This window comes from Mycteria americana, chromosome 12, assembly GCF_035582795.1.
Source record: "Mycteria americana isolate JAX WOST 10 ecotype Jacksonville Zoo and Gardens chromosome 12, USCA_MyAme_1.0, whole genome shotgun sequence".
Taxonomy (NCBI): Eukaryota; Metazoa; Chordata; class Aves; order Ciconiiformes; family Ciconiidae; genus Mycteria; species Mycteria americana.
In genome coordinates this window covers 1,715,061-1,726,517 of record NC_134376.1, presented here as the reverse complement: position 1 = coordinate 1,726,517, position 11,457 = coordinate 1,715,061, and the positions used below count along the sequence as shown (strand labels likewise).

The 11,457-nt window shown below is 50.4% G+C and overlaps 1 protein-coding gene across 2 annotated transcripts in view; it reads left to right on the top strand.

Annotated features, from left to right (window-relative positions):
• TRAF7 (TNF receptor associated factor 7) overlaps nt 1–11,457 on the top strand; it is a 37,172-nt gene that overhangs the window by 16,525 nt on the left and 9,190 nt on the right. For both annotated transcript variants that reach the window (XM_075515706.1, XM_075515705.1), the window contains exons 4-9: nt 380–471; nt 5,164–5,280; nt 6,615–6,707; nt 8,521–8,554; nt 9,871–10,054; nt 10,773–10,907. In XM_075515706.1, coding sequence (XP_075371821.1) covers nt 380–471; nt 5,164–5,280; nt 6,615–6,707; nt 8,521–8,554; nt 9,871–10,054; nt 10,773–10,907 — 655 coding nt within the window. The remainder of the gene's footprint in view (nt 1–379; nt 472–5,163; nt 5,281–6,614; nt 6,708–8,520; nt 8,555–9,870; nt 10,055–10,772; nt 10,908–11,457) is intronic.

The following is an 11,457-nucleotide window of genomic DNA, read 5'->3' as shown; positions in this document are numbered from 1 at the left end:
TTAGCATGCTTCCCTTGTGCTACAAGAATATCCAGACAATTTTTGATCGAAGCAATTTTTGTTAGCGACTGAAATATGTGGGAGTATAAGGTTTCCTTTTAATAGTATTTTTAACCTATGGACCTGGTAGAATATTATCTGTGCTCTTTTCTGGGCAAGCTACCTTCAAAGGGCTGCGTGCATTTGAGCAAGCTATCAGAGATCAGGATTGTTCTGTCTGCACTGATATGTCTGGGCCAAGAACTGGAGTTGAGGAATCCCTAGTCTTTTCTTTTTCAAGGAACACTTACAGCTACAGAGACTGACCTGTAGCTCAGAAATGTTACTGAGGAGCCTAAATGCTTGCTTTTTTTTAAATTTTTTTTTATTTGCTTTAAAGCTGACGGGACCAATACTTTTAAACAGCATCGTCGGACCCCATCCTCCTCCAGCACACTCACCTACTCCCCACGAGATGAGGATGATGGCATGGTAGGTGCTGCCAGGAGCCCCCCTGCTGACTGGCTTAGCTGATATATGTCAAAGGAGGGATGTCTGGTGTTCCTCTGCACTTCTCTGCCTCCCTCACCATTCCCATGCACTGCGTTATATCGGAAGCAGATGTCTGCACCAGAGGCAGCACCAGCCTCAGCATTTTCTGGCTGCTCCCAGGGTTGATGCAGTGGGAAAGCAGAGGCTGCTTCTGACCTGGGGTATTAGGCTGGCACTGCTGGTGCTCGTTTTCATACTGGTTCAAAATGGTATGTGGTTACAAAGCCCAGGAGCTACAAATCCCACAGGCCTACTTGTGAGGGTGTACCTGCCTCCTGATGTGAGCAGCGTGCTCTGGGTCTCCTGAGCTCGGGAGAAAACAGAGCTACTGTCAGCCATGTCTGGGGCTGTGGCTAAGGCCAGTCAGTCTCGATCAGGGTGTGTTGCATGGACCATCCAGCAGCGCAGCTGGCCCTGCAGTTATGACCAGAAAATCCATTCCTCTTTCCACCTCCAGATGGGGCTTCTGACCGCAGGGAGCACTTTTGAAACCTGCAGAGTGGGATGTTGGGCACCACAGACTGCTCGGCTCCTGGGGATTACATCATCGGGGTCTTCTCACACAAATCATTCCCATGTCTTGCAATATCTTTGCAGAAAAGCACCTCCCAATTTTGTACCCAGCTTTCTTGTTCATCACGCTCCCTTCTGAGTAACTTCTTTTTGGGGAATTTAGTGATCTAACAGGCCTCCGTGTTAGCTGCTTAAAGAGAAATTAAATCAGCTAAATTGATCAAATCAAGAACAGCAACAGCAAAGCAAACCTCAGTGAAGGGACAGATAGCTCTGTGGCCTTGATCTTCTCCTATCCCTAGTGCTCTAGCCACATCTCATAACCACAAGCTCCTATTTATATTTAAGCATGTGAGTAGTAGACTCTTCAAATTAAGTAAGTCGTTGTAGACTTTGTCAGGTTACGAGACCCAGCTTCCAAGTCAGGGATAGATGGATTGCTGCTGCTGCTGAAGTTACTGGTAGAGACTGGGATCAGCAACAGTATGGAGCTACACTTCTTAAAATAAATTTGACACCAGATTGCAAAGAGCTTTATTGTCAGCATCCTATAAAGTTCCTTCCGTTGCTCAGAGATCTTGCTGTGTTTTATGTGAGCGTGTGTTTGTTTTTTCAAAAAGTCCTTTGAACATTTGCCTCGTGTCCTTGGCAAATGCAACTCTCCATCACATCGCTGACCCCATGGTGCTGGGCCACTGTTCCAGGAAGCCCTTGGCTGTCAGCACTGATCCCGTGGGCTGAGTGTTGTGCTCACTGCACCCTTCTCACGAGCCGTGCAGTTCTCGCAGAGCACAGGTAAGGATTTTTCCAGAGGAGCGGGGAGTGCGGGGAACATTACATTTAGCCATGTCTGATGGAGAAGCTCCCTGACTCCTTTGAAAACTACAGTGTGGCAAACTGAGGTGTGCAGCCAAGAACAGGAGAGAGCTCTCCTAGGACCTAGCCTCAGTCCTCTTGGACCGTCTCAGTCCACCTTCCCTGGAGTGCTAAATATTCTTAAGCAAAAATAGCAAGAGGATTAATGAGTGGTTCAGGAAGCAGCCTGCAGTCCTAGGTGTGAACCAACCAGAAGCACCGCAGCCCTGCTCTGCCTGCTGCTCCAGACAAACTCTCGCTAACCCTTTTAGGAAGCTTCCTTTGCTTTGTCAAGAAATAATCTGGGATTTCCCTTCCTCAGCGCTAAGTTTTCCCTTATCCAGAAGCTGCCAAGGGCTTGTCAGCCATCAGAGAGACAGCTGGAGACAAGTCAGAGCCCTCCCATGACCTCCACCACCCCTTTTTCTTTCTTTTTTAAAGCTTCTGTTAATGAAACCAAAAGCAGAGCATTGTGTTCTGCGTGCAAGGCAGGGATTATTGAGCGGCTGCTGTCATCTTTCCTGAAAACAGTGCCACAGGTTCCCAGCCTCGCTTTGCCTACAGGGAGCGGGAATGAGGACTGTACTAGAGCCTTCACACGGAGGCTGCTTTTGTAGCTGACGTGATGGGAACTGCACCTAAAGATTACAGCTGAATATTGGAGCAAAGGTACACTAATGCCTGAAGAGCTGACCGTCTGTCCAAAGTCTCGGTTGTTTACAGGGGGCTTCACCCCTGAACCAGAGGCTGGACTGAGTTACTGGCCAGCCAGAAGCTATCCATCTTCCATCAAAAGATGTTTGAGCAGTCCACCCTTGGGCTGTTTGAAGATGGACTTGATGTTTAGTGCAGAAATAGCCCTGGCACAGCCGTGGGGAGGTGGGGCCCTTCTGACAGATCCTCCCAAATTCAAGCCTGGCCAGAGCAGTTCCACTTGTGCCACTTTGCCCCTGTGGCAGGGCCTGGTGCTCCTTGGCTTTGGTGCATATGGGTCCCCCCCAACCTGGGCCGATGCCCATAGGGTGGGGCTCCTGTAGTCCTCGCGCTCTGTTATTCTGTTTGCAGTGCAAGAGCACGCTGCAGTCAGTCCCCTTGCGCTGGCTGCTCTACACATGACTAGTGTGGCAAAGCTCAGTCTAAATAGCCGGGCTAGGAGTGGGAGGCAGTGCAGTGACTAACCCTGTAGAGCTGAGGTCTCTCGTGTCTTATCCTTGTTTGCTTGGCAAAAACAAAGGCTGCGGATACCTAGAGGGGCAGTAAACGCCAGCGCACACCTCTGCCATTCAGCATTGTCACTACAGCCTGAGTGGAGCGACCTTTCTCAGCACATCGGCTTCCCTCCTGCGTAGTTTACACCAGCATTAGCCCAGCCAGGACACAGGGAGCTGAGCCTGCAGTGTTGCACCAGCCTAGCAAGGCTGTGTCTCACACCCCTGCCTCCTGGAAGTGCTCTTGGGCTGCAGTCCCCCTGCTCTCCATCGGTGATCCACACAGGATGTTGCTCTTGATAAAACTGCCTCCCTGCAGAGCCTGCCTTTGCTGCCCTGATCTCTGTGTCACCTCCAGAATGGGAACTATGCACAGTCATTCTTGTTATTAAAATAACTTTTGTTACTAGTGGAGGAAAATAATAAAATTAATGGATACACATGAAATTGATTTACCTTGTTATAACCATTCTTCCTCAAGGTTTACATATTTAGCCAATAAATATGCCTTCTTTAAGAAGAAGAGCTTTATGCTTTGGCTTCTAAGCAGATGCAGCATTTCTGAGCTCCTAGGATCCCAGTATCATAAAAATTAAGAAGCAGAGCAGTGTGAAGAACCAGCAGGATCCTGGTCTGCTCCTCTTCTGCAGCCCAGCAAGGACTGCACTGAGGCTGCAGTACAGTCTGTCTCTGGGGAGGACAGCAGCCTCTGAAGCTCATCTTACATCTTTCATTGCTGAATTTCCTGACTGCCCCACGGGCCTCTTACACTGCTTTTGTCTGTCTTTGGGTCTGGTGTCACACACTTTCACCCAGGGCAAGCACACAAAATACAGCTCGGGAGGTTCAGATTGAACATGAGGAAAAACCATTTTGCTCACAAGGTAGCACAGGACAGGAACTCGGGGCGGCAGAGTCTCATCTGTGCGGCTTTCCCCGTTCCAGCTGGGCAGTGCCAGGGCTGACTTGATCCAGGGCCAGGGAGCGTCCCTCTTCGGGTGGGCAGCAGGGCCAGCGATCTCCAGCGCTCCTTCCAGCCAGCACTTCTAGGAGTTTGCAACTGATGTAGGCTAGGGTCAAGCCACATATAGGTGTGATACATGCAGGTGCAGGCAGCCTGGGCGTTGGTCATCTCTTGATGCGAAGCATCTGAAGCTTATGGCTTCATTCTGCCATTTCTTTGTCAGCCCATCCGTTCCGCTCCTTGAAGACTTTTATTGCTTCTCTTCCCGGTCTGCCAGCAGCATCTCTTCCAGAGTCACCCAGCAGCGGCTGCACTACCAGCTGTTCTAGACCCCCAAATCCAATCACCCCATGGTCTGAGGAGTCTCCAGTTTCGCTTTGATGCTGAATTGCATCTTGGCTACGCGCTGCTGGTTGATATTCCACCCTTAGAGATGTGCTGCTGGTTAATATTCCAGCGGCAGCATTCCCTCAAAGCCAATCCCAAGGCCACTGTAACCAGTGGGATTTTTCTTGATTGGCGCATGCGATGTCCACTTAGCTCTCCCCTCCCGCGCAGGAAGCGACAAAGCCAGTCTGTTACTGAATTGAATAGAAGGAAGTCTCCACATTTACGCAAAGAAATTTGGCAGAAGTTAGATAGCGAGCGAAACAACAAGTGCTGCTGCAGAGATTGTAGAAATTGCAGAAGCTGGTGGCTGTCTCTGGGGGAAGATTTACAAAGCTTTCTGTGAAGGATTAATTCTTCCAAGCTGTTGCTGTGCGGGTGTGCGCGGTAAGTATACAAACGACTGCACCTTTGAGAAAGTTACATGCTTGGAATTTAGATGTCAGCTTGGTTTAATAAGTTAAACCTGAATGATGCCCATCCTGTCTCTGAGCGTGGTGCAGTGTTCCCAGTTGCCGGGAAGAGCACGCAGCAGCAAGACGTGCTACTTCTGTCGGCCACTCAATGCAGCTTGGCAGAGTGGATGAAGAAATGGAGCAGCTGAGTTTTGTGGAGGGGGGGGACTGCACTTGAAGTCTGTGCATAGGGTTTTGGAGCAGGGGGAATTATTTGCCATAACAAGAAGTGTGTTTTATCTTTTTGAAGCCTCCGATCAGCACCCCACGCCGCTCTGACTCTGCTATCTCCGTCCGTTCATTGCACTCTGAGTCCAACATGTCCTTGCGCTCAACGTTCTCGCTCCATGAGGAAGAGGAGGAGCCAGTAGGTATTTGGGATTGTCTGAAGGAGCAGTATTAGGAAGTTCAGTGTCAAAAGAGTAACTTAGTGGACTCTTGTGAGTACATAGAGCTATCACGGACAGATTTTCGTGATGTCTGGCAACTGAAAGCCTGGCTCTCAGGACTCCTGGTTTTAATTGTGTTTCCACCACTGACTTCTGCAAATTACTTTGCTTCCTCGTGTACCGTTTCCCCATACGTAAAGAGGGGACAGTGGTGAGGCTTTTCTGCTTCTCAGAAAAACTGTAAGTCTTTGCAAAGTTATATGTGATTTCCTGGCTCTGCTGCAGAGCAGTAAGGGGTTGCAAATCTTCAGGCTGGTGGTCCAGCCCCAGGCAGCAAGACTAACACAATTCCCCACTGATTCAGAGCCCCATCCTGCATTTCGGGCTGCATGGCACCCCACTGACTTGATTGTAAGCCCCAGGAGGGTGCAAGGAATTGTCCACATGTGACTCTTGTTGGGGGAGGACACTTCTAAGCTGAGCTTAGCTTGTGACCCGGTAACTAACCCCGGACTGGATGCATAAAAGGTCAGGTAGCATTTTGCCACAGATCTGGGATAAAAGTGTGTGTTTCGTATTTAGGAGCCCAGGGGGTTGTGTTTGCAGTTCTGAGAGCAGCACAGGGTGAAAAGACGGACCGAACTGCAGTGATTGATTTGAAATGCTCTGAAATGTGAAGCCCTGCTCTGGCATGGAGTGGAGAGCTGTGCTGCTCCTGGAGGACGTGCTCAGAGCCCACACTCTGGCAGTCTTAGTTGGTAAACGGAACTGGAGAGATGGGCCCATTGCGGCAGAAACAATATTGTTTCTGCTTCATAAGGGAATGAGAGAGCCCTTCCTTCAGGATGTTTCAAAAATACAAAAGGGCAAGCTCTTTTAAAATTGCTTTTAAACTTCAGGCTTAGTACAGGGGACATTTTTGACAATGCACTGTTCAGTCCAACCAAGCAAAAAGTACCAGACAGGGCAGCTCACGCAGTTCTGGTGACTTGAGTCACTCTGGCAAAGAAGTTGGACTGTGCAGTTTGCTGTCAGGTCCTGATCCTGCCACATGCTGGTTTGCCAGTTTGTGATGAGCTGAGGGTCTCCAGCCGTTCCCAACTTCATTCTTCCCTTAGCTCTTACATACTGGAGGTCAGCAGATCCAGACAGAAGTTTGTTTCAATATAATAAAGCCCTTGGCGTGCCCTGTGCCCCGGTCTCCCCAAGGCTCACCACTGAAGAGCTGTTTTGTTCCTTCTGCAGAGCTGGAGGCTCTTGCGTTTGGACTAATCCTTGTGCTCTCTCTGTCCCTTTCTCTCCTCCTCTTCAGGAGCCGCTGGTATTTGCTGAACAACCGTCCGTGAAGCTGTGCTGCCAGCTGTGCTGTAGTGTGTTTAAGGATCCAGTCATCACAACCTGTGGGGTAAGGCAGTACTCTTCCAAATCATGAGCATGGGCTCCACAGATGTTCCTATGTGACCTGTAGTGAAGCCCTGACTGTCCCCAGTGACTGTCCCCAGTGACTGTCCCCAGTGACTGTCCCCAGTGACTGTCAGCCTGAGTGAGCAAAGATGAGGCAGCCCTGACCGGGGAAGCCAGGCCAGCATAGGAGCAGAGATGCTGATGGACATGTGTTAGATTTCCCTGCAAGGCAGCTCTGAACCAGTCTGCAGTGGTGTGCGCGGGGCACTCTGCAGTTAGCCGGAGAAGCCTGGGGCTTGCTTAAAATTAGGCTGCTTTTCCCAGGAGAGCTGTACTGTCAGCCTCCCTATCCTGGCCACATTCAGTCTCCTTGGTGTGGCTTCAGTGAGGTCTAAAACTCCTCGTTCCCTGTCCTGAAGGGCTCTGCAGAGTGCTGCTGCCTCCTGGGCACCCCAGGAACGGCTGCTCTTCAGTTGTGGAGAAAGTGTTTCTTATAAAACAGGAATGGCTTGAAGCTTCATTTCGTTAATGCTTGCAAAGGGATTTGAGATCCTCTAATGAAAGGCACAGAGTATTATGAATATTCTTCTAGATTCCATTTTACCGGGATTTAATAGAAACTGTATATTATTCCTGCTTCTGTGCTACGTGTGAAGAAAGATGGCTTTGTGACGGGCTCTCTAATGCTTCTGACGTGCTTCTGATTTCTAGGATGGAGCTATAGCAACAAAAGCAGAGAGCAGGATTGTTTATTGCAATGAGGGTGCTATCCCCAAAGGTCTTGGAAGTTGGTGCAGTTTCGCTGCGCCATTTCAGTAAGCAGCTCTTCATGGAGACACCGAGATTTACTGGTTAACATAGAAAAAAGAATCTGCTGCAGGAAGCAGACTGGCTTCATTTGCAGTCCTGGTTTGGCAGCTCTGGAGAGAGCACCATACAGCTGTGCAGGGCAGGAAAAGGCCGCGTGAGCAGGGCAGCAGATAACGGCTCTGAGGAGTGACTTGCAGCCTCTCCAGCGCTGCTGCCAAGCGCTGGCCCTGTGGCAGGGGAATGTGGCTGAGGAGGCTCCAGGGAACCCACAGGGCAAGTTCAGGACCAGTAAATTGCTGCAGCCTTTGTTCTTCTCTTTATATTTATTAGCATGTTAGATTGAATTTGCTACTTTATCAAGTTAAATTGTTACCATACATTTCTGCTGTGAGAATAGAGAGATAGAGAGCTATTTAAAGTGGCAAAATTTACAGTGCATTTAATGGGCTTACAAACCAGCTGTCCTGTCCACCTGACAGCAGGACAGCTTCAGCTACATTAGAAGAGCTACAGAGGGATGTATGTGATGGGCTGACTGGCCAAGGACAGGGAGAGGCCAGACTTCCCCTTACTCTTCACCTTGAGGACTTCTCAGGGAAATGAGAGGAATGACATAGACTAACTGAAGGGTGAAGAAGAGAAACCGCATGCAGACTTGCAGGGTAGGAGTATCAGAGTGTGGCAGAACATGTCCGTGGCTTTGGCTTGCACTGTGATCATGGTCTGATCTTGAACAGGGCAGAACCCTCAAAGCTTCAAACCATGCACTTAACACTTCTCAGGAACCGGACCCGTGTTGCACTCTTAGCTGCCTGAGCAAGCAGCTGGTTTTTGCCCTGTGGTGCAGACTCAAGAGTGTGCTGAGCTATAAAGCAGGCAGAACAGCTGCTGAGGCCCCTGTGCCACAGCCTTTAGTATCTCTCACCTTTCCCATCGTTAGCCGCAGGGAATAATTTGTCCGATATTGTTTACGCTGACGCTGCTGATCCTCTTTGTCTCCACAGCACACATTTTGTAGAAGATGTGCCTTAACATCTGGTGAGTACAGAACTGTTCTTGTGTGATGCAGCCAAAATGCTGTTATTTTCTGGTTTGTTTGCTTTCACTTAAAAAGAAACCTGCAGAAAGATGTCTGAAGGGCTTAAAACAAGCTGTCAGTCACAGGCTGCCACTGCAGCAGTGAAGGGCTGGGGCACAGGCGGCTGTGCAGCTCGGAGCTCCGACGGTACGCACTGTAGCATGGGCACTAGAGGGATAGGCCTGGCTCTTGGGCACAGGATGTTCTCAAATCCTGGAATATGCAGTGGATAATCCCAGGATAATACATGTCTCGCACAGAGCTGACCCATTGATTTCAGGCAGAAAGCTTTCTGTGGCTGCCTGTCTAAGGTACAGGGGGGCCGTGTTTGGCAGAGACCTATCAAACCCCTCCTCCCCCACCCCGTTAGTGCCAGCTCTCTGGCCCACTGACTGATGCACAGCATCATTCTCTCTGCCCATGCACAGCAGCACCACACAGAGCTGCTTTAGCTCACCCAGCTCTTCCAGAAACCTAGTGGAGCCCAAGTGTCTGGCTGCTGGCCTGGCCTAACCAGGTCCCGCTTGGTTTGGACTCTGCGCTACAAAAAAGACTTTTATTTGGCATGAGTCTGTGCCCCTCTTGGAAAGCCGTTGTTCAGCACAAAGCCAAGCCATTCGTATTACCAGAACAGCGAGCCCTGAGGAGGCTGCCTGGGGAGTCCAGCAAAACAGCAGCTCTCTCTGCCTTAAGATGTTCATCTTCCACATGTGAGGGGTCCCTCTGCTTTGCATGCTAACCCTCTGTCACCATGTTGTGCTATATCTATCCCAACCAACAGATTTGTAGCAAAAGGCTTTGCAGTTGCAATCCTGAGTTGCTCAGTTTTGCTCCTGCCCTCAAAGCTTGTGTCTTTCCTTCGCTGCAGCATCCCTGGCCTGCAGCAGAGGAGCTGAGCCCCAGGCCTGGGTGGGGGAACGGGTTATGTATGGGGCATCTGCTGATTTGTGGTCACTGCCTGTGAATACTCTCACACTTCAGCAAGCACAAGGTAGTCTGAATTAGTGTGGCCTTCCTTCATTGGCAGCTAGCTCAAATTATCATGGATTAACATATCAAATTATCATGGATTAACATAAACTGTAACTTCTCACCAAGCCCCAAGACAAACCAGAGCTAGTGGCTTGCAGACCTTGTGTGAATATTCATGGCTCATTCCATTGCCACCCATCTGGGTGTTGGCTGTCTTGGCCAGAGAAGGCAAAAAAATAGAATCTCCTGCAGTATCTCAGCCCTTGCTGACTCTCTCTCTCTCTTTTGCTTCCCCACCTGGCAGAGAAGTGCCCCGTGGACAATGCCAAACTGACCGTAGTGGTTAACAACATTGCGGTGGCTGAGCAGATCGGGGAGCTCTTCATTCACTGCAAGTATGGCTGCCGGCCTGCAGCCAGCAGCAAGCCCGCTGCCTTCGAGGTGGACCCCCGTGGATGTCCGTTTGCGATTAAACTGAGTGCCAGGAAGTAAGTGGCTCGTTACCAGCGTGCAGCCTCTCCAGGGAAAGGGCTCCACCACCAGCAATCTGCTGTCGTATCTGAGCTGCCCTGTGGCTCCTGGGGACAGTGCAGGTCCCGCCAGCAGTGCTCTGCTGGGGTGTGCAGGGGTGTGGGAATGGGCAGGGTGACTTGAGGGGACAGTTCTTTCTCCTACGTCTGTCTTAGGGTGATGGCAGATGGGCTGGTCTCAGGGAAAGGATGCTGTTCTCTGCTCCCAGCTTACCTGAGTGTCTCGGCATCGGGACAGGGGATACGCTGTGAAGACAGCCACCTCACACCTCTGGTGTGAAACACTGTGGCTATGGTCAGAGACCTTGGGATTCTTTTCGTAAGAGGAGTTACCCTGGTTATATCCTAGGAATCTGAAATCTATCTCCCTCCCCATCCTAAATGCATTCACTGTCTTCCCTATCACCTGGCCATTGCCTGTTGTTGATAGCTGCCTGAAGGCTCAGTTGATCAGCTGCAGAAGTAGATGTTCCCTGCATAAATGTGGCTTATTATTACTCTCAACTTACTGGCCAAATGAGAATTTAAAGCTGTAATTGCAGTCTTAGAGCAGGAGGCTTTCGATCACCTGACAGTCTCCCAGGGCTGGTTTGCTCCTTTCCTGACAGTCTGTGTTGTTTCCATTAATTTTTGCTTATCGCTGATTTTCCCTCCTTTTGCTTCTCTCCATGGGCAGAGATCATGAAAGCAGCTGTGATTACAGGCCGGTTCGCTGCCCCAATAACCCCAGCTGCCCACCTCTCCTGAAAATGAACCTGGAGGCACATCTGAAAGAGTGCGAGCACATAAAATGTCCCCACTCCAAATACGGGTAAGGAGTTGTTGCTTTTTAGTGGGAAGGATGCACTGAGCTCATTTCTGAGCTGCTTTTTGGCTACTGCAGCCTTGGGATAGCCCCATGGGCTCTGAGCAGCTCTGCCCAGTGCTGTGCACTGGCCTGAAGCTGAGATCAGGCTTGCAGGGCTTGCAGAAGGCAGCCCCCGAGCCTCTTGTTGAGAACGGGCAGGTCACGCTGCCCAGCTCTAAACCCTGCTGGCAGCCGAGGAGGTGGCTGAGGTGTGTAGGCAGAAGAACCAGCTGGAGGAGAGTCAGCGCAGTGGACGTGGCCAGAGCCACGCAGGAAGGAGGATGAGTACAAGAGTAATGCAAGCACCATAGCAGTGTCTTTCAAACCAGTCCCAGGGCAAGGGAAGTGCTGATCAGCCTCGGAGGGTTGGTTGTCACCTGAACAGGAGAGCAGCCCAGGCTGGGGGTTCCCTGCAGGATGCACAGTTAAGGTTACTGTTGCAGGAAGAGATGTCTTGGCAGAAGCAGAGCAAGGCAAGTCGTGACAGAGCAGCCCTGACTCCTTCCCGTGCTGC